The 23,495-nt window shown below is 46.1% G+C and overlaps 1 protein-coding gene across 2 annotated transcripts in view; it reads right to left on the bottom strand.

The window, feature by feature from the left end:
* Positions 1–450: 450 nt before the first annotated feature.
* OTOS (otospiralin) overlaps positions 451–23,495 on the bottom strand; it is a 35,915-nt gene continuing 12,870 nt past the window's right edge. For both annotated transcript variants that reach the window (XM_086944833.1, XM_086944834.1), the window contains exon 4: positions 451–882. In XM_086944833.1, the coding sequence (XP_086800959.1) occupies positions 698–882 (185 nt within the window). In that variant the 3' untranslated portion in view covers positions 451–697. The remainder of the gene's footprint in view (positions 883–23,495) is intronic.

The following is a 23,495-nucleotide window of genomic DNA, read 5'->3' as shown; positions in this document are numbered from 1 at the left end:
TGAGTGGACCTCCTTCACTACACATTCCTATTACAACACAGTTGTTACAACGACCGTGTTGTTAGAACCTGATGCCTTTGCATTGCAAGTCGTTAGATCGACTTGCTGTAGGGTGCGCATTGGCCTTAGGTAGACCAACTCTGGGAATTCACTGATGATTTATTGTTTTTTTTATTTTTCTATAATAAACCTTTTAATACTTCAATTGGCCTGTGCACAGATGTTCTCTGACAGTATCAAAGTGTCCAAGATATTCCGACCATGGAAATATCCCACCCCAAAACTGGAATGGGATTTACCAATGTGCTATATAACACCAGCATGATGTAATATCATGCCTTAAAAAATGTGTTTAGTGAAATATAAATGTAAAGCTTTAGTATTCAATAATCTTTATATAGGACTGAAATAAATGTGCACACTTACACAATTGCACCAATGCACACTAAATTTAACTTAATTCTTTATTGCACAAAATGCAGGTATTTTATTAGAAAGGGGGAGAAGAGAAATTGCATCATGTGCATTACTTACAGAACAGGTAAATACAATACAAGAATGCATACATTTGAATAACAGACATATATTAAACACAGGCAAAGTGTACCTAAATTTAGGGGCAGTTAAAAGCTCTCTAGCTTGCACCAGTTGCTTCTAAGATGCCAGCTGTGGCTTAAGCATTGAAAGAGAAACGTGTTCAGTGCTCGTGTTCTGAGACGTCATACCCCAGTGTATCACCAATTGGGTAGTGAGCAAAGAAGGTTCTGGCCATGTCATCAATTCTGTGATAGGCTCCCAGGCTGCGGAAATGCTCAATATAATTCCAGAAATCGTTGGTCGAATATGACCAGTAGGGTCTGGCTGGTGGCTCCGCAAAGGGGTCTGAAAGAACAAAAGCAGACCAACATGAATTTTGGGGTCTGAAAGAACAACAGCAGATTTACCTTAATTGTATGTCACCAGATCAGCTGTGTTTTCAACTAGCTGTATACAGATGCAGAAAACATAGCAGAATGTCTAAAGGCACATTAATGTCAACCTTGCATAGAAACGTGCACATTTAGTTATGAATGAATACAGGTAATCAGAGGTCTAATCAAACATTGAACAAAGCAGGACTATTTGGAACTTTAACTCATGCCAGTCATCGGTGACTGAAATTGAACAGATGAATGCATACTTTGAAATGTCCATGGTGTTTGTCAAAGCGATGCTGTTTTGTATGGGTACACCATCTACGCTGTTGATTTAAACTCAGGGGCACATTTATCAAAAAATCACTGAGTGCACCTTGCTGCACTGCGAGATAGGGAAAGGGCTGCAATACCCCGTATTTAACATTATACAGTGCATTCCTGTCTTTTCCCCGCACTGGCACACAATATGCTGCCTAGCGCCAACGGAGGCACCTTTGCACCATGGTTCAAGGGTGCCTGTGTTTTAATCAGGATTGTTTTTATGCAGGAAGGAGCATAAAAACAATCCTATGAGGCATGTTTCTCTTTCTACGTGTGCAGTAGAAAGCAGGACACAAATAAAGAGGAAGAAACAAGGAGAAATAAAGATATTTCTCCTTGTTATGCCTCACCTGGGGAGCCGTAGCTTTGTGACACATTCCCAGGTCTAAGAAAAACCAAAGAAAATGATGGACGGAGCGTTGACAATACAAGCACTCACCCCCAGTCAACTCATCTGGGTTTAATCCATCACCGTTCTTTAGCCCACTCTGCCACCCCAGTTCAGACATGGCCATTTGCAAATCAGTCTGACCCTATGCCTCATGGGAACAGTCCAGCCCGAACTGCCAAGCCATGCCTTCCCTGGACCGGAAACAAGCTACCGAGGACCGGTTTCTGGCATTCCCAGGTCTACCAGTAATCGTAAATCTGGGAATGCGTCAAAATCCATGGGTGATTGCATGGGGACTGTCACACTCCACCCATGGATTGCCTCCCTGGGGCAGTGTAACACAACCCAGATATTTGCACTGCGTTGCGTTATTCTAGATTAATCAAGCCACGCAGGGCCACACAAGGTGACCTCACCTGGCTTGATAAATCTTACTTAGTAGTTGCGTCGCTCTTTCCCCCCATTGTGTGGCGCAAGGGTGACACAAATGCTTGATAAATCCGGCCCTCAATTTATATTTTTGTCTATTTAATAGAGTATTGTCAAGCCATAATGGACACATCACTGCTTTAGAATCATAGTGCGTACAACTTTCATCTGCCCAGAGTTAAGATGGTAGCAGTCATGCTGTCAAAGAGTACAGAGGCTTTGTCTTCACAGTCCCTAGTGGTGGCTGATAGTGACAGTGCCCCTGGAAAATATTCTATAAGGAGATTTTTTATACACATATTGCCCAGCAATGCTTTCAAGGGATTCTGGTGACATCTAAAACCCTAAGGCCAATGGCTGTGTGGTTTGTTAAATACCATCAACAGAATCTCTAGATGACAATATAAAACCACCGTACCTGTTAAGATCTTTACTTTACCTGTTTATTTTTGGGCAGTTAGCTAAAAAACAGTGGTTGTTTTCACACAGGGAAATGGCAGTTGAAAACAGGAAGCGAAATACTGGACAATACTATTTGGTTGTTTGTATGAAAATGACGAGAGATGTTTATGTAGTTAAGAAATGAGGAATATTAAAAAAAAAGTTTTGCTTTGTTAAAACACATTCTGGGCCTGATTATGATCTTATCGGTCCCACTGCCAGCTTGCAGCAGCGGCAGTCAGGAGAATGCCGACAAGCCTGCGGCATCTCGACTGCCGCATTACGAAATGACAGACGGGCAGGCGGTGGGACATATCGTGCATGGCACACAGTGCACACACAACAGTGTAAACAGGCAGGGGTATATTATGTGACCCTGTGCATAGTCCCCAATGGGTACAATCACCCTGGTCCTTGTTTGGGGCCCCTTCCCCGCCTTATCAGTGAACTTTTCATGGTGGGGACCGCGCCATGACAAGAATGGCAGCAAAGCAGGTCGTGATCAGCACAGCAGTGATGGCATCGGCACCACCTCCGTGGCCCACTGCTTTTCCCACTGCAGTGGGATCCAAGATCCTGGTGGTGGTGGTCATGCAGCGGTCCGACAACCATGCTCATCATCGGGTGGTTGGACTGCAGAGGAGGCGGCGGTCGGACCGCCACAGGCAGTACAGTGGTCATGGGCCCTCCGTACTCATAATCAGCCTCTTAGTCTGTAGATGGGAAAGACTGTTGAAGATATTCTTTGCAAGGTGCATTTAATAAATAGACATGCTTCAAAATGACAGTTTTCAGATTTAATTTAACTTCAATGCATAATTGGATGTGGCTTGAACAATGGACAATTGTTAAGCTCTACAGAGTGCTTTGAGCTGTCATTATGATGAGAAACTCATATCCGCAGGGATCTGTGAAATATTCTACTGTATATTGTACAATATTAAAAGCACTCAATAATGTAAAATATATATGTAAATATATACACGTACACACTCGCACACACACAAACACATTCACTGAAAAAAACAAAGGTTAAAGTATTATTATAGTTAGGTGAAAATGTCAGTTAAAATACAATTTTAAACGAAAACATCTGAAATTCAACAGTTATCTCAAGTAACTGTAACTCATGCCCTAAGTAACAGTAACACGTTTGATGTAATTTCAGATGTTGCAGCCATGTTATCAGTGATGTCATAGAACATGTCATGAGTGTTGAAATATGTGAGGTCATAAGCAGTGCATGGTGAAGGCGTTAGTTTGGGTTAGTTTACAGGCAAGTTATAGTTACTTGAGATAACTATAACTGGTGAATTTTTGTGCCTTTAAAATTGTGTGTTTTAAATTCCCTTTTCACCTAACTATATCATCCCTTTAATATTTGTCTTTTTGAGTGAATTTCTAAGGTGTTTTTAATGTAAGCTAAGATATTATTACAATCCTAATTATTCAGTCACTTTAACTTTTGTTTTTTTCCAGTAAATTTCTAGTTTTTTTTTAACGTAAAGTAATATTTTATTACCATGCGTAATGTCAAGCCCAAGACAGGCTCGGCCCTGCGCAGTCACCCACTGGTGCCCAACCCCACACTCAACACAGCCTTGGGCCATCCGCAGAAGGGGTGTTGGGCACATGGTTTGGCACACAAACCCCTGCGGGTGCACATTGCTGACTATGTGATATTACAATATAAAGACTATGTGATATTACAATATAAAGAGTGTCATTTAAGTTAGTGTCAGAACACCAAAATATAAACATTAGGCCAATTGGCTTTATGAAGGGGCCAACATATCACCATTTAAAAAGCAGACCAATTGTCTTTGTCAAAACATCACCAATAATTATGATTAGGGTTACCGGTTTTATGGTATTTATTTTTTCACATTTCCTTCTGTATTTAATCATATTTATTTTTTGCTCATTTTATCTGTATTTATCCCTATTTATTTTGCTATTAGTGTAAAAAATGGAGCTCTATTTCGTTTGAATGTTCAATGGGTTTTAACCAGTTACAGTGTAATACAGTCAGGTGAAACTATTTGCATTGTACAACAACAACAGCTTAAACCACTGTACTGGTAGTTATTTAAGCTTTATTAAGGAATCTTTTACATTTTTTAAACTCCCATGCCTGCCAACCTGCACAGCTATTGGCCTAGCACTCATGATGGATAGTAGTGAGAATCGTCCAAAATAAAACATATTTTCCATATTTGTACATATTTAAAATTAAAATCAGGCAGGGAAGTAGATGATTTTTTTGTTTGTATTTTTCTGTAAAAATCTGTAGAAATGGAAAACTGGAAAACTTGGAGCCTTAATTATAATCAACAGTATATGTCAATAACTCAAACAGTGCAATGTTTAATACAAGTGATTATCATAACAATATTAATAAGGTTTATTTTTTAAAAAAATATTTGAGTCTTTCTTTCAGCCCTCAAAATGCAGACATAAAATGACCACCAGAGGGCCCTGCATCCAGCGAAAAAGCATAGAGATCAAGCTGGGAGTGCTTTTAAAAAACACGGTAAGCTCTCTTAGATTTAAGGACCAAAGAGAATTTTTTTTTTTTGACTGAGGGACTGCTGTACTCCCTGCCGCCCCTCACAAGATTAAAAAAATGCTTGGTGATTCTCCTGCCCCTTCTGAGGCACCACCAGACTCAAAACAAAAAAATGCCCTTACAGGTGACATCATCCCCCAGGTTCTTGCATGCGAATAATACATGAGAGGTTCCTGACACTCATTTATTATTCTCCAATTCTTTTATTTTACAATTTTGGATGTCCCTGTGCCAACCGGGGACATTCCCATCACGCGGGGCTGAGTAGCAAATAAAGAGGAGGCGGTAATGCGGTCCCCCTCCCCTATGCACTCTTTATCCCCGGGGACTCGGTCCGATCTAAAAAAAAAGAGGAAGTGGTGCACGGAACCCCACTCTGAGCCACTCTTTGGCCTTCGGGGAACCCATCTCCAGGGCGGATTTTTATAAAAGTGGAGGGGTGTGTGGCCCGCCTCCCCAAGTTGCTTTTAGACCCCGGGGGCCAAATTTGTTTGAAAATGGAATTGGGGCTTGAAAGCTCCCCTCCCTGTGCCAGTATTGGCCACAGAGACTCTCTCCCTCAGGGCCTAATACTGTGCATTGTCCTGGGGAGTCCATCACGGTTTCCTGTCTGGGAGAGTGCAGGCATACTCTGCCAGCAGTCTCCCTTTCAGGGAACTCAGCTTTAATCCTGCCCGGCAGGTTCAGTAAAAAATATGTCTCTCCCACCAGGTTGTGAGCACAGATACAGATCTGTCTCCCTCCAGCACCCTATATTGTGCTAGCTTGGGCTGCGGGGTTCCAGATGGGCACCCACTAAAGAAAAAACATACCAGCTTGCAGTCTGAGACAGGTAGGGAGCTGACTCAGACCGCGGGGGCCCTGGGGTTCCCCCGTGGCCTCCAACTAAAATTAAACATGTGAGTTTCCTTTGTGGGGACCTGGACACCCAAAAATAGTACAAAAAAATGATTAATAAATGAGCAGCAGGAGATGGTCATTATTCACTGTTCCTTGAAGGAGAGCCCCATAATGCCCTTTGAGGGCTTTTTACACTTTATTTTCAGCTTGGTGGTGTCCCGCTCAAGGGCAGGGGTACCACCAAACATTTGTTTAATGTTGTCAGGGTAACAGGGAGTGCAGCAGTCCCCCAACAACATAAAAAAACAGTAAGCGTCCTGTGTCATTAAATCCATGACCCAAGGTTAATTTACCATATTTTTCATAAATCCTCCTAGCTGGAGCGCTGTGCCCTTCAGATGGAGTGCAGGCCCTCTTGTAGTTGTTTTTCTGATTGTGTTTTGTGCGATTAAAAATGCTAAAAGAAAGACTCAGAAACATGTTGGTTTAATTTTTTGAAAAAAAACCTCTGAGTCTTTCACTAACATTTTTCAGCCCACAAAATATGATCATACAAATTGTGTTAAAAGAATCACAGACGTGTGGATTCTATTTTTTAATTAAAACTGTATTAAACATTTTTACAGTAATCACTGTTATCAAACATGCATTACGTGTATTACTGACATATACATTTGTTTAAAAATATTGGTGATTTTTTAACAAAGATGATATATCTGCTTAATTAACCCCTTGATAAAGCCAATCAGCCCACTTTTTATATATTGGTGTTGTGAGTCTTCAACAATGTCAGTAAGTCTGCCTGAGTGTGGCCAGGACCTGGGAGTCTGGCAGAATGTTGTGCTGCAGGAGAGGGCTCTTGTAGGGGTTGGACACAGGGCCTAGTCGTAGGCCAAGCCCTGCGGTCTAACCCACGCTATCACAGCCAAAGGTCACCAGAGTTGTGGGGTTGGCGTTACATATGGTAATAAAATATTGCTTTATGTAAAAAAAAAATGAAATTCACTGAAAAAAATACAAAGGTTAAAGTGATGTTATAGTTAGGAACTGCACTTATATCTAACTTTACATTAAAAAAGCCTTAGTTTGAAATCCACTGAATAAAAGTTTAAAGTGAAGTTATAGTTAGGTGAAAATTTCAATGACAAATTAATGCTTTAAACTCCCAAAAACACTGAAGTTCACCAGTTATAGTTGTCTCAACTAATTATAACTTGTGCCCTAAAGTAACTATAAACTTGGCGGCCTCACTCCAGACCCTCTTTAGCCACCCATGCAAGCTTGTGCACCACAAGGCCTATGGCCAATTCTTGCTCCTTAGAGGGGGTTGGCTGTTCTCTGTGGGGTTGCCGCTGGTCTGGCCCTGTTGCCAACCCCCACAGCAGATTCCTAAAGACCATGTGCAGCAGGGGTTGGCTGCCTATAGTGGGTTGGTCACAGACCTGACCTAAGGCTTAAGTATTATTTTATCAAATGTCCCAGTGTCCAGAAAAAAATATTAAAAAGCCATAAGGGGTAGGGCGTGCATCATCTGACCACAGGCTTGTTGAAGGTACAAAGTGGATTCCCTGGAATGTAAAAATAGTTTTTATCATAGTGTTTGGAAACTTGGAGTCCTCCAATTGTCCTTGAACAAATGATTGGACGAAGGAGATTTTCCTCCTGTCATTCACTTTCGGTCTGCATGCCTAAATCTGGGTCCATGAACCAAAGTGTTCAACTGGCTGGCTGCAATCGGACATTTTCTCTCGTGGCCACCATTACAGCGTGAGGGCTTGGTCCCCACTGCCAAGTTGGATACTGAGTCTGAAAACCCCCAAAATTCACTGATGAGAAGTATAATTATTATTGAGTGAACACAAATCCAAACTGCCTCCCATTCGCCAGTTATGATCTGCAATGCTTAGCGCACACCATAACACATATTGCCACTGTGCTCGGTATACCACTTTGCTAATGGCATGTGAAAAATAAGCCTTTCTAGAGCAAATGATGTTGGATAGCCAGAGTTATGATGTGCATTATGCGTACCATGCAATAACTGCTGAATTTCTGGATTTTTTGGATTGGTGTTCATTGAACCATAATTAACTTTTAGCTGTGGTTTTTTCGGTGCATTACAGTTCAGCCGCGCTTTCCGCTAAATAGTCATTGTTTATTTGTTTATAACATATGGCCTTCAGGACGGACATACACAAAATTGCACAGATCACTAGCTTAATCAGGTATGGTTCAACATGCTAATTTTTGTGCATATACCACCACCGGAAAAAGGTTAGGGTGTCTGGGTCAAAAAAGAGGGATTTTGTCACAATTCGCTCCCTGTGCTCTCGTATCCACCACCAGGGGGCCATATAGTGGGACTTTCCAGTCTTCTAATAAGCTTCCAGACCCTCCCTTGCATGCATATCCTGACTTCCAGCCATCTGGACACTTATTGGGAACTGACATCCATTCCCAATCCATGCCGGGGTTTTGTGAAAGCCAGCCTGCTTATACTTAAAGCCAGCCTACTCATGCCTGAAACTCCATTACCCAGAATTCCCTTCTCACTGCTTTGTCTCCACCATTGCAGCCAAGGATGCGTGGAGTAATTCAGCTCACCTGTGGCTGGCTACTGCTATCCTGCTCACACCTGATATATATGATTACTGTGAGCTCTTTTAAGCCCCAGCTCCCTTCAGGCCAAGGGTGGTCATTGTAGCTGTTTACCAGTGAGACCGATCCTTGTTTCCAGTGCTCCCTGAGCTTTTGCTATTCTTGTTTCTAGTGTTTCCTGAGCTTTTGTTATGCCTTGTTCCTGACCTGCTGCTGTTTTCCTTGTTCCTGAATTAGCACTGTCTGCAGTGCTATCTTGACCCTTGAGCCTTAGTATTCCTTGTTCCTGAACTGCAGCAGTTTCCCTTCTTCTCAATTAGTTCCCTGAGTTCCTGAGGTATAGCTATTCCTTGTACCTGAATTAGCACTGCTTGCAGTGCTCTGGTTTCCTGAGTTCCTGAGCTATAGTTATTCTTTATTCCCGTTCCTGGGTTTCAGCTACTTCTTGTTCCTGATTTGCATTGCTTACAGTGCTCTCTTGACTCCTTGTTTTCTGAGCTGTAGCTAATTCCCTGTTCCTGAACTAGCACTGCCTGCAGTGCTACGTTGACTCCTAAAGATTTAGTAATTCCCTATTCCTGTACTAGCACTGCCTGCAGTGCTACCTTGACTCCTTAGCTATAGTAATTCCATGTTCCTGAACCAGCACTGCTTGCAGTGCTACCTAGACGTCTGAGCTTTAGTTCAATTCTTGTTCCTGCCCCAGTACTGCCTTCTATGCTACTTTGTTTTCTTGATTACCTGCACTATTCTAGTATACCCTTGTAGCCTGCCCTTCTGTATATCCCTTTCCAGTCTCTGCCTTTCTTCCCAATTCATTGGTTCCAGTTCCTAGTTTGCTGTCTTTCTATTCTGCTGTCTTGCTTCTGTTGCCTTGTATGTTTGTTACCTGCTTTCTGCCAAGTGTGCCCTGTGATTTCCTTCCTTTCCTGTTAAGCACTCCTTCTTGCTAGCTCCTTGTCTATTGTGCTTGTGTTGAGCTCTACTCTCTTGCTGTTACTGCCTTGCGTGTTATTGTTTGATCGCCAGGATCCGTGGGCACAGCTGACTACCTAGGTGGTGTTTCTTGTTCACTGTGAGTATTGTCTTAGAGTTACATTCATGACATCACTATAGGTAAAAGCTCCACAGACCCTGCCTTTGCATGCATATCCTACATGTGGGTATTTGCAGTCAGTACCTGTACTGAGCTTCAGTCTTACCGTGTGGAGCTCCTGAGTGCTTTACCTCACACTCCCCTTTATTGTTAATGTTGTATTATATATGTATTATATATATGTCTTGCACGTCCGTCCTGGGTGTAGTTAGTCTGAATGCTAAGTGCCTTGTGAGTGCCCTTCCTTTCTGAGTCTTAGCCATCTTGTTCACTTGTACAGGCTTCCCCTTTGGATCCCTTTTCCTCTTCTGACTTCCTGTGTGATCCTGGGCAGTGCTGTACTCCTCTCTGTGTACATTTTCTACCCCATTCCCAGGCCTTGCCCTATTCCCTGACTGTGTTCCTGACATAGTCCCGGACAGTCCCTGACAGATTTCCCATTTTAGCTGTCAGGTGACATTTTTCTCACACCTACTGCCCTTTACTTAAAAGTAGATATTTACTCAAAAAGCTTACTTTTGTTGGTTTGCTTAAACTCTGTTTAGTAGTTTTTGAGATATTCGCTTTTAAAAAGTAGCTGAGTGGGTTGTATATCTCTGCCGTTTTAACCTGAGAGTCCTTCTTCTCAATCACATTTTGAATTTTGAAGAAATGTCACTGGATGGTTGAGGGCTCTGGAATGTTTTCCAGCCAACTTGAAAATCCAGAGTCCGCTTAATCTCAAGAGTTTTGCACTGTGGAGAAAAGTTCATAGCTATGGGGGGCACTCACATATATCCCTGATTCAATGGGAGAAGTAAGGAGTATTGAGACAAGGAAAACTCAAGTCCCACACCAGAAAAAAACTATTCTGGTGCATGACTCTCGAGCCATAAAAAAAATTGTGAACGGGCATTTAAGGTCCCAGATTTCACAGCTATTTTAAGTTTACTCTCTAAATACTTTTGACTCGAGAATATAATCATCTATTTTTACTTTAGATATGTACCTATCTTTGTGTATTGCTTTGTATAAGCAGTAGAATAATAATGTAAAAAACATTTTTTTTTATTAAAGTACAATAACACTTGAAAACCAGACTTTATCTGGTGCATCTTTGGTCTCCATCAATCATAGCATTTGTAAAGCGCACTACAACCCGTGAGGGTCTCAAGGCGCTAGGGGGGGGCCAGGTCTTGAGGAATCTCCTGAAGGTTAGAAGGTCTTCGGTCTGCCGTAAGCGGATGGGGAGGGTGTTCCACGTCTTGGCGGTGAGGTGGGAGAATGATCTACCACCGGCGGTCACTCTTCAGATGCGGGGGACGGTGGCGAGGGCGCTGATTCGGTGTCGTGGAGTGCCTTGTGTGCGTGGATGAGGAGCTTGAAGATTATCCTCTTGCTGATGGGGAGCCAGTGCAGGTCTTCCAGGTGGGGTGTGATGTGGCTGCGGCGGGGGATGCCGAGGATCAGGCGTGGGGAGGCGTTGTGGATGCATTGGAGTCGTTTCAGGAGTTTGGCCGGGGCTCCTGCGTAGAGTGCGTTGCCATAGTCTAGTCTGCTGCTGACGAGGGCCTGGGTGACCGTCCTTCTAGTTTCGGTGGGGCTCCACTTGAAGATCCTGCGAAGCATGCAGAGGGTGTTGAAGCAGGAGGAGGAGACGGAGTTGAGCTGCTTTGTCATGGAAAGTGTGGAGTCGAGGGTGACCCATAGGTTTCGTGCGTGGTTTGTGGGTGTAGGGGGTGCTCCTAGTGCCGTCGGCCACCAAGAGTCGTCCCAGGCCGAGGTGGTGGAGCCGAGGATGAGGACCTCTGTCTTGTCCGAGTTCAGCTTCAGTTGGCTGTTCCTCATCCAGTCCGCGATGGCCTTCATTCCTTCGTGGAGGTTGGTTTTGGTGGTGTGGGGGTACTTAGTGAGCGAGAGGATCAGCTGGGTGTCGTCAGCATAGGAGATGATCTTTAGGTCATTCTTTCGTGCGACGTGGGCGAGTGGTGCCATGTAGACGTTGAATAACGTTGGGCTGAATGATGAGCCTCAGTGGCTTCAGAGCGGAAAGGGGGGAGGCGGACACTCTGGGTTCTCCCGGAGAGGAAGGAGGTGGTCCAGTCCAGGGTCTTCTCTTGGATTCCGGCGTCGTGGAGGCATGCTCTTAGTGTGCGGTGTCAGACTGTGTCGAAAGCGCTGACAGGTCCAGGAGGATGAGGGCCGCGGTTTCTCTGTTGTCAAGCATGTTCCTGATGTCGTCGGTGGCGGAGATGAATGCAGTTTTGGTGCTGTGGTTGCTGCGGAACCCTGACTGGGATGGGTCCAGGATGTTGTCTGTTCGAGGAAACTGGTCAGTTGTTTGTTGACAGCCTTTTCGATGACCTTCACCAGGAACGGGAGCAGGGAGATGGGTCGGAAGTTCTTGAGGTCCTTGGAGTCCACCTTGGGTTTCTTTAGTAAGGCGTTGATCTCTGTGTGCTTCCAGCTCTCCGGAAAGGTCACTGTCTCGAAGGAGATGTTGATGGTTTTCCGGAGGTGGGGTGCGATGGTGTTGCAGGCTTTGTTGTAGATGTGGTGTGAGCAGGGGTCTTCCGGGGATCCGGAGTGGACGGCGTTCATGATCTTGATGATGTCGTTGTCGTTGATGTTGGTCCAGGCGCGCAGGCGGTTGGTGCGGGTGTCGTGGATGTCTGTGATCTTGCGATGGAAGAAGGTGGCCAGTGAGTCGCACAGGTCTTGTGACGGTGGGATGTCATTGGTGTTGGAGCTGGGGTTGGAGAGTTCCTTCACGATGCTGAAGAGCTCTTTGCGGTTTTGTGCGTTTTTGTCTAGGCGGTCTTTTAAGGTGTTTTTTTTGGCAGATCTGATGAGTTGGTGGTGTCGGCGGGTGGCGTTCCTCTGGGCTGTGTAGCTTTCTGGTGTTCTTTCGCGGGTCCAGCTTTTTTTCCTGTTTTCGGCAGGTTCGCTTGGAGGCCTGGAGGTCTTCTGAGAACCAGCTGGCTCTCTTTCTGGTGTGGGTTTTCGGGGTTTCTTGAACAGGGTGAGCGTGTTGGCGCAGTCCTTGATCCACTGCCTAAGGCTGCGGGGTCTGGGTCAGTTGGGTCTGCGGATGGGTTCTGGGCGAGGTCGGCGGTTAGCTGGTCCTCGGTGATCTTGCCACAGCTGCGGCGAGGCATCTGCTGGGTGCGGTGGTGTGTGGTGGGTTTCCGGAAGGTGAAGTTGATGCAGCGGTTGTTGGTCCAGTGTAGTTCCGTGGAGCAGCCGAAGAAGATATGGGTGCTTGGTGAGAAGAAGGGGTCAAGCGTGTGGCCTGCAGAGTGTGTGGGTGCTGTGACGAGTTGTCTGAGTCCAAGGTTGCCGAGGTTGTCGATCAGGGTGGACGAGTTGGCGTTGTTGTTGTTTCCTCAAGGTAGAAGTTCAGGTCCCCGAGGGAGATATAGTCCGTGGAGGTGAGGCCATGTGTGCTGACGAGGTCGGTGATGGAGTCGGAGAACTACAGTTGGGATCCGGGGGGTCTGTAGATGAGGGTGCCTCTGAGGGTGGTGTTGGGGTCGGCGTTGATTTTGAAGTGCAGGTGTTCGGCAGTGCTGAGTGTGTCGTTGGCATGTGTCAAGATTTTTAGAGTGTTTCTGTGGACGATGGCAATTCCTTCTCCTGTTCTGTTGGTGCGGTCCTTGTGGGTGATCTTGTAGCCTTCCGGGATGGCTATGGCGATGTCAGGTGCCGAGGAGGGGATCAGCCAGGTCTCAGTCAGGATGACGACCTCTGGGGCGTTGGTGTCGAGTAGGTCCCAGAGTTCGATGCTGTGTTTGCGGGTGGAGCGGGTGTTAAGCAGGATACACCGGCGTAGCTAGGGGGGGGTGGGGGGCGGACCGCCCCAGGTGGCACTATTTAGTGGGCGGCGGCCGCGCAGCACTGGCGGCCCGTTGCTGCGGCGGCCTTTATACTTTATTTGGGGACACTCACTGACACTACTGTCAGTCAGTACAGTAGTGTCAGTGTCCCCAAATAAGTACAAAGGCCGCCACAGCAACGGGCCGCCAGTGCCGCGCGGCCGCCGCTCCATTTTTTTTAAGTGCACGGCACAACTCCTGGCTGCAGTGCACGCACGCACCCACCACCACCGAGCGTGTGGTCGCGCACGCGCCGTGACCGACCTCAGAGGCACTCTGAATTTCGGGAACAGTGAAGTAATCAGCTCGTTGTCCGCTTTCTGTCACGACATTTTGACTGTCCAATGGGAATAGGACAGGAATGTTTTTAAATGTGGAGCATTGAAAAAGGCGGAATAACCGAAATGTGTTTGCCATTAAAATTCATTGCAGTATATGAACTGTGAGTGTTGCATTATCACCCTGGTGGGGCTGTTGTGAAAATGTGTACGTGACGGCCACAGTCATGAAGGATGCACCCGCTCATGAAGTTATAAGGCAGTTGCAGTAGCGATTGGTGGAAAATTAATATATAACTGCCAGAACAGCCGCTGACCTCAAGATTACAGCGCTCATCGACACAAGGTCGTCACTACACAAAGTGTATGGAAATTTGGTTACTACCAAATTTCCATAATGCAACACTCACAGTTCATATACTGCAATGAATTTTAATGGCAAACACATTTCGGTCATTCCGCCTTTTTGGCAAATACAATGAATTCAGTCTTGGGGGGGTTGAGCATGAGGCAAGGTTTGAACATCCAAAAATTAAGCCAGTTAATTGGGCGGGATCATGATATTTGGTCATTTAATGTCAGCTGTAGATGATGGATCCCCGAACAGTGTCATGTATGTGCATTTTGCATTGTGCTGAGGGGATTACCAGGTATTTGTTCACGCAGCTCTCTGATGGATGTCACATGCGGTTTTTCTGAGTCCCCAGATAGATTATGCAGTCTGTGTTTTCTCCTTTGTACTGCCGGTCACCAGTGTATTCAACAGTGTAGCCTTGGACCGTGTCATGTATGTGCAGGTAACTTACAAGATCGAGGTAGCTATTAGCGGCGATACTACGTGTCTCTCGGACCTCTTTCAAGTGCTCTCCGTCCTTTTTCTCAGCCACCCCTCCCACCCCCCCAGGGGCGGCAATCTGAGGGATAGCCCCGGGCGCCACAAGCTCTAGCTACGACTCTGGCAGGATACATCTGAGGAAGTTGGTTTCCATGTTGGGTGGGTTGGCAGGCGGATGCTGGTAAAGCTGCAGTTCCGGCAGGGGAAGTGTCCTTGTGTGCGTTTCGGGGCGGCCAGGCAGCAGGTGCGAGATTGTCCAGCGTTGAGCGCGTGGAGAGTGCTGGAGTCGTAGCGGAGGTGGGTGTCATGGTGTGTGCAGGGTCCAGCGTTCCTGGTGCTGAGCGCAGTCCAGGCGCAGACTGGCGCAGACGGGCTGGCCTTAGGCGTGCCTGCGGCGTGGCCGCGCGGACTCCGGCATATATGGGGAGGTGGGAGGGAGGAGCAGCTGGTAGGCAGGAGGCAGGAGTAGTGAATGGGCAGTGGTCAGTCAGGGGGGCGGGGGAGACGAGTGGCACAGCTGACAAAAATGGGGCACAGGAGGGGGAAAACACTGGCACAGAAGGCAAAAAAACAGGGCACAAGGAGGGGGAAAACAGTGGCATAGAAGGCAAAACACTGGGCACAAAGAGTGGGAAAACAGTGGCACAGAACGCAAAAAACGGGGCACAAAGAGGGGGGAAACAGTGGCACAGAAGGCAGAACATGGTGCACAAGGAGGGGAAAAACAGTGGCACAGAAGACAAAAAAAACGGGGCACCAAGACAGAAGAAGCACACTTACGAGTGAGACCTCAGCAGCAGCAGGGGCACACAGGCAGAGCTGTGCGGAGGGGGAGCGACCTACCAGGAGGGTCATGTCTCTTCCTTTGCGCATCTATGTACCTTTCATGTACTTGGATCTGTGTGTTTGTTACTTTCCTCCTGAAAAGCATATCCAATGCACTACCCTATTTCTCATCCTGCACCTCTATCAATATCTTTAATCTACATATACCTACCTCCTTTATGCATCTATATACTTTCAATGTACTTATGGATCTATATATTTATCACTTTCTTCTAATTCAGCATATCCAATGCACTACCCTATTTCTCACCCTATACTTCTCTCAATATATCTTCTAACCCAACTTCTGACTCATCTCAAACTTCTTTCTACTTCTCTTTCCAATGCACTAGCCTATTTCTCACCCAATACATCTATCAATATATCCTCTATACCCACTTTATCATTTATCCCAAACCCCACACCACTACTAGGATCCCCAAAATAACTCTTTCTAGACTCTCCCTTACTCTACCTCTCCTTGCATCATCTGACACCTCTTTTACTATACCGATCCCCAAAACAAACCTTTCTAAACTCTTCACTCTGACTCTTCCCCTACACAAACCCCTTTTACTCATCCAAAAGCCTCCTTCTACTGCTATGACCTGCAAAAAAAATCAAAATCCTTCACTCTCCTATCCCTCCACTATCCTTTTCAATCAAAATAACAGACTAACATGTTCCCTTCTCAAATTTCGTATTCCACTATACCAATTCACCACTAATCCTTTATGGGTCCCAGAGTAGCGTGCTACTCGCCAAAAAAGCGCTTTAACACCTCATCAGAGGTAAGCAAGCAATATATAAATGCAAAGCTTTTACCCTCTTTGATCCCTCCGCTACCTTTCTCTTTCCAACTGAATAACACATCCACCACTCAAACTACTTTCATATTTCACTGTAATAATTTTCAACTCTAATCCTTTATGGGTTCCGGAGTAGCGTGCTACTCGCCAATAAAGCGCTTCAACACCCCATCAGGGTTACAAACGCTATATAAATGCAAACCTTTTCCCTTTTCTACCCCTCGCCAACCCTTCTGATTCCAAATAACTAACTAGCATATCCACCACTCAAATTACTTTCATATTTCGCTATCCTAATTCAACACTAATCCTTATGGGTTCCAGAGTAGCGTGCTACCCACCAAAAATAACACTTCAAACCCCATCACTGGTAGCAAGCGCTTTATGAATACAAACCTCTTTCCCTCTTCTATCCTGCTGCAACCCTTCTCTATACAAATAACTGAATAACATATCCACCACTCAAATGACTTCATATTTCACTATACTAATTTTCAACACTAATCCTTTTATGGGTTCCGGAGTAGCGTGCTACTCGCCAGAAAAGCGCCTCAACTCCCCTTCGGTAACAGGCGCTATATGAATGCAAACCTTTCTCCCCCTTCTATCCCACCGCTATCCGTCTCACTCCAAATAACTGATTAATATCCACCACTCAAATTACTTTATGGGTTTTCGGAGTAGCGTGTTACTGCCCCCCCCCACCCAAAAAAAGGTGCTTCAACACCCCATCAGGGGTAACAAGTGCTATACAAATACAATCCTTTTTTCCTCTTCGATCCTTCCGCTATCATTCCGAATTCAAATAACTGACTAACCTATCCCACTTTAATTACTTTCATATTTCCCTATACTAATTCTACAATAATCCTTTATGGGTCCAGGAGTAGCGTGCTACTCGCTGAAAAAGCGTTTCGACACCTCGGCAGGGGTCGTAAGCGCTATATAAATGCAATAACAATACAATTACAATACAATACATCAAATCTGACTTCCGAGTTCATGACTGTGGAATCACTTCTGACTGAAGCATTTCATGCTTATCACAAAAGAACCAAAGGCAAACCCTTCATCAAGTGTCTGACCACAAGCTACGACCAATGAAATGAAAGAATGAAATGAAATTAGATTTCTTAAGCGCATGGCTGCCCAAGAGCGTCCCAGCGCTGATACACACAGCTAGCTTCCAAGATCCTCAGACAACGGGCTCATACTCCTCGTGGGAAAAGGAATGTCTTTAAAGATTTCCGAAACTTCTGGAGACAAGGTTCCAGACGGAGAGCGGCAGGAAGATCATTCCAGGTCTTGGCTACATTCACAGAGAACCTCCTGCCTCCTGAGCGAGCTCTCTTTACTCTGGGGATGGTTAGTAAATTGCTCCCGTCAGAGCGGAGGGAACGCGAGGACTTGTAGGGGTATATAAGGTCCCTGAGGATAGGGGGGCCCATTCCCTGGAGAGACTTAAAGGCGATGGAAAGGGCCTTAAATTTAACTCTCTCCCGGATGGGGAGCCAATGGAGTGCTCTGAGAGCGGGCTTGGCCGAAGTTCTTTTCGCCGTGCCGGTCAGTACCCTGGCCGCCGCATTTTGTACTCGCTGGAGGGTGTTAATGGCTGATTCAGGGGCACCGAGCAGCAAGGCGTTGCTGTAGTCCAACCTTGACAGTATTAGCCCCTGGATCAGGAGTTTCCTTGAACTGAAGGGAAGAAGAGGCAACACCTTCCGGACAGAGCGTAACAAACCATAGCAGATCCCTGCCACTTTCTTAGTTTGTACTCTGAACGTCAGGTCGGGCTCCAGCCATACTCCCAAGCTCTTAATCTCATTCTTGGGTTGGGGCGCCTCACCCAGACAGGGGGGCCACATGGTTTTGGGAAGGGAGGTGGAAAGGTTACCCAACATCATAAGTTCCGTTTTGGACCCATTGAGTTTCAGCCGTGATTCTGTCATCCAAGCCATGATACCTGTCAAACAGCACCCAAATCTTTCTGCTGCATTTTCATGGTGGGATAGCGAGACGACAAGCTGGGTGTTGTCCGCATAGGTCACTATTTTCACCCCGAAAGGTGAAACCACATCCTCCAGTGGGGCCATATAGATATTAAAAAGCGTCGGGCTCAACGAGGAGCCCTGCGGGACTCCACACTGGAGGGGGATCGACTCAGAAAGGTTGGTGCCATCACAGACCTGGTAGGACCGACCATTCAGAAAGGAAGTCATCCAGCTTAAAGCCTGGCCAGATATTCCCACCCTAGTAAGGCGCTGAATAAGGATACCGTGATTGACGGTATCAAAAGCCGCGCTGAGGTCAAGGAGGACCACAGCTGCGGAGCCTCCTGCGTCAAGAATGCGTCTGGCGTCCTCCACTACTGCAATCAGGGCAGAGTCAGTACCCTGCCCAGGGCGAAAGCCTGTTTGCGAGTTCTTGAGCAGGTTATGACCTTCTAGGAATGTGGACAGCTGGCGGTTGACAACCTTTTCTGCAATTTTGCCCAGGCCAGGCAACAAAGAAATTGGGCGGAAGTTCGCCAGATCGTCAGGGTCAAGTCCCGATTTTTTAGGAAGAGCCTTAACCATCGCCTTCTTCCAGCTAGGGGGAACTTCCCCATCGCCGAAGGAGGCGTTCAAGAGATCTGTGGCCCGCGAGGAGATGGTCTGTGCAATCCGCTTAAGGATATGGATGGGCATAGGGTCAGAGGGGGAACCACTTTTGAGATTACCTAGTTCTTTGCGGAAGTCTTCCTCAGTTATGGGAGTGATAACTTCCCACAAAGGGCTCACACCACTCACAACCTGCGTAGAGGACTCAGAGGGAGGAGTACTAAGAGGAATACTTTGTAGGATTTTTCTGACCTTGTTGTCAAAAAAATGTGCAAGCTCATTGCACCGAGCTCTGCTCGTAGCTTGCGGCAATGAAGGAGAGGGGGTATTCAGGAGTTCCTTAACTATAGTAAATGTTTCTCTTGAGGAGTTGGAAGCAGTCCTGATTCTCTCTTCATAAAAGGCCGCTTTCGTGAGGTTACAGGCTAGCTTGTATGCCCTCATGGCTTCCTGATAGGGGACTTTACTATTGGTAGACCAGTCTTTCCGCCAGACGCGTTCCAGACGTTTGCAGACTTTTCTAAGGTCGCGCAGTTCAGCTGTGTACCAGGGGTTTTTAAACCCATTACTTTTCTTGGTACTACACTTCTTAGGAAGCACCAAATCCAGTGCTCCTAGTAACCAGTTGTGGAAGCTACGATCTGCTTCAAGGGGGTTCAAAAGAGGGGCAGGAATAGATTGCTCAAGGGCAGTGGTTAGATCATCAAAGGACAGTTTAGACTAAGGTCTATGTAAAGATCGAATAGAGCCTTTACAGTCAGATCTAGAATCCGTCATGATTGTCAAATTAAAGGGAATAAGAAAGTGGTCTGACCAGGGGAGGGGGCATGGCGGTGAAGCCTTCAGGAGTGGAACGTTGGAAAATAAAGGGTCCAATAAATGACCCTTCAAATGCGTGGGTTCATTATTGTGCAGGATCAGATTACATGCTTCAAGGTCAGCCAACAGATCAGCAGCCACCTTGTCTCCCAGGTCCTCCAAGTGGAGATTCAGATCTCCTAGAAGAAGGAAGTTGGGGGCTGAGGCTGCCAGTGTCAGTGCTGTCTCCAGCAGGGAACTAATGAACTGCTTGACACCACCCGGAGGTCGATAAATCAACAGCCCTGACAGCGAGTAATTAGGGGAGAGTTGGATGGAAAACCTTATGCTCTCTGCGTCAGAGATCTTGCCATTTTCTATCCTGCAGGCTAGAGTCTCCTTATAAATTATAGCTAGCCCTCCACCTATGCCATGAGGCCTGTGAAGGCACTGTATCACGTAGCCCTTGGGCAGGGAATTAACTATGTCGAACTCAGAGCTGTCAGAGAGCCATGTCTCTGTAAGAAACAGAATGTCAGTTTTATGATCCTGGATCATTAGATTAACTTCATCCGAATGCTTAACCAAAGATCGGCAATTTAATAGGGCAAAAGCCAGGGAAGAGGGCGTTGGCTCTCCCTTTTTGGCGCCATTACCAAGCTTAGGGCAGTAAGCACACCGTCTATATGGTGCGTCCGGTTTAACTGGGTACCTGCAATGTTGAGTGGTAACTGGACGGAATGTCAACAACTCGTCCCTGGAATAGGATGAGGGACTCAGTTTACCTGTGGCCAGTAGGGTACAATCGGGCAGAGGTTTTGGCCCTAGGTCCGTACTGGCCCGGACGGGCCCAGACTGGCTTGCCTCTGGCGCGCCTCCGGCGCGCCATCGGCGCGCCCGCTGCGCCCGCCCGCTGCGCGGACGGGAATTGGCTGCCATAAGTGAAGTGCCGGATCCGAGAATCGCCCGAGCACTAGAGCGCTGAGCCTCCAACTACCCCCAAGATGGCGCCTGAAAAGCTTGCGCCCGGGAGGACAGCGTGAGTCGACCGGGGCCTTAAATCGGCCCTTAGGATGCAAGCCCCCACGCCCAATCCTTCAATGCCTGAGGGTTGTGCACTGTGGAAGTAGGCTAGAGAGAGGGCACAGGGTGGGGACTGGGTATGGCTGCAGGCAAGACCCTGCACCCAACAACAACAGCACACTGGAAAGGCTTTGCTTGAGGAGGTAGTGACTGATGACAAGGGTAGGGCACAGATCCTGACCACAGGACAGATCCTTGGACCAAATCTCTACTATCGTAAGCAGAAAGAGTTGTCTGACATCAGAGAGTTGAGAGGTTGGCACGCAGGGCCGCACTGGGAACCCAAAGCAGCCCTGGCAATGTTGACAGACCCGCCCCCCTGCTACTTTTGTTACTGGGAGCCGATATGTCAGCACCAGTGCAAAACCAGCCCCCAGTACAAAAACCGCACCGACCGCTGCAAAATCACCCCCACCCTTCCAGTGTCCCCGGGAAATGCCCAATGAAGAGCTTTGGCCAGTCCGGACCTGATGGCAGGGCCACAAGCCATGGGAGTTGGCTGATAGCAGTGAGGATGGAGAGAAGGAGCATGTCTTTTACATCTTTTTGGGAGAACTCCATATTGTGTATTTTCTTAGGCAAACAGTTCCTAATCTGTGGTCTAGGGGCCCCTGGTGGTGCGAGGCATCTACTCGGGGAGTTGCGACTGCTTAGAAAATCAAATAATATGAATAGATTGAAAAGTGTATACTAATAAAGAAGCAAATTGAAAAATGGAAACTTGTAAGAAGTTCTGTAAATGTGAGGCAATTTGAAATTGGAGGTTTCAAATTACCTTGGTATCCCCAGATTGATTGTGGGAACAGTGCAAGTGCACCAAACCGGATGTAGAATGGATGATGAGTGGCCTCAATTGAATTTCTAAAAGCTTCAACCTTGCCATTAAAATTCCAATTTTGATATTTGTTTGTTTGTGAATTAAATAAAATATATTCATCACTTTTTAAAAACCGTTTCTTTTTTTCCCATTAGAAATTAATAAAAAAGCATCATTTACTTATAGACATGTACTGCAAATGCAATGCACTATCACAGTTGTTACAATTCAATTAACTTTTGTTGTAAGATTTAAAAAACACATTTCCCATTACCTTCATGAATGTATAAAGAACATTGTTTTTTAAGAACCCAACTCCCCCCTCCCTCCCATACCGGCTTCCTGTTTTTGTCATATATTTTAGGTGTACCCTTGACTGTCACTGACTCGCATTTCCTGACTGTGTATCTCATCCAATTCTCGTTGTTCCCCTTCAGGTGGGTCTTGTTGTGTGGGTGAGGTTTGGTCTGAATCATCAACCCCCATGCCTGGAGCACCTCTGGCAGTTTATCGTCCCTTCTGGTTTTTCTCATATGGGTCTCCTCTACCATTGCCCATTCCTTCAGGTCTGATCACCACTTATCTGTAGTTAGGCCATGCGGGGTTAGCCAGTGTATAGCTATTCATCTCTTGGCTATTGTAAGTCCAGGTATCAGAAACCATCTGCTAGTCTTTCGTTTTGGATTTCTAGGTAACATTCCAAGGAGACAGGTCCATATTTCAAGGGCTATCTTCCATTCCGCCACCCTATTAAGTTGAACTAGTATTTCAGTCCAATATATTGGTATTTAAGGACATTGCCCGACCATATGTATGAAGTCGTCCTGCATGCACCGACAACCGTTCACATTTACCCTTGTGCATTTCGAGTTATACTGCTTAAACTGAAATTTCATTTCATGTACTCATGTATTCATGTATGAATGTTGCATTAATTGCTTAATTGTAGTTGCATACATATACAGTCATGTATTTACTGTGTATCTTGACTGTTTTATTAAATTAACTTAACCAAGGACCTTAACCCCTTCCACGCTGATGACGAGCTGGGCTCGTCCACCGCTGTGACAGAGTAACCCGTCCGCCAAGATCTAAATCAGGCCCTTGGTCTTCAATGTTTAACCTTCAACAAGAAAGTTTTGCTTGTGCTGCAGTGTTTTTTCTTTTTCAGGTGAGTTCACTTGATCTGATAGTCAGTGAAAGGCATATTGTGTATTAGAGATAGTAAGGCACGGGGGAGAAAATTTGGCAAGGATACGAGGAGCTAACAAACTAAAAAAATACCTCTGATCTTGCTTTCCCCGGGAGGCTCCTTCCTGGTTAATCAGAATAATTTTGAGGTTCCAGATGTCCTACATGGGAAGACCCCTAACCTGTTGAGTCAAAGAGACTTTTTTCCTGAGAGGCGGATGGAGCTGCAAGGAAACTTATAGTTTTATTCTGAATTTCCCAAAGGAAAAAGAACAATTGGTTATTAATTCGATTTTTGAAGGTTCTATTTAACTTTGTGCTTTTTGTAAGCGGAGAACTTGCACAAAGAATAGCCGACATGTGCTTTGCTCGCAGTGGCTCGCAGGCATCAGGCTTTTTCAAGGCTGTTACTAAGAAAGTGTACATGACAAAGGGAAGAACATATTGACCGAATAAAGTTGATTGAGGTGAAAATGAAACAGAAGTATAATCAGGTTCCGGACAAATGTCCAAATGCAAGTGAATCCAAGATTTGAAAAGCTAAAAGAAAGGACCCCTTCCCTTTTCTTTACATTTCAACCTTGAGGGATGAGGTCTATAGGGCCTACGTATTCTCCAGGAGGGTGCCTGTGTGCCCCCTCACCTTTATTTTATCACTCAGCTCTGATAGATAGGGGTTCCCAGGGCATTTAACGGCTGAGGGAGGCGGGTGGCAAGGCCTCTACCCCTTTTTTACAAATTTGGCCTTGGGGGATTGGGTCCCTGGGGCCACAATTAACTTGGGGAGGCCAGCCATGTGCCCT

This window comes from Lissotriton vulgaris, chromosome 11, assembly GCF_964263255.1.
Source record: "Lissotriton vulgaris chromosome 11, aLisVul1.2, whole genome shotgun sequence".
Taxonomy (NCBI): Eukaryota; Metazoa; Chordata; class Amphibia; order Caudata; family Salamandridae; genus Lissotriton; species Lissotriton vulgaris.
The sequence above is the reverse complement of the archived record's forward strand: the minus strand, read 5'-3'. Positions and strand labels throughout refer to the sequence as shown.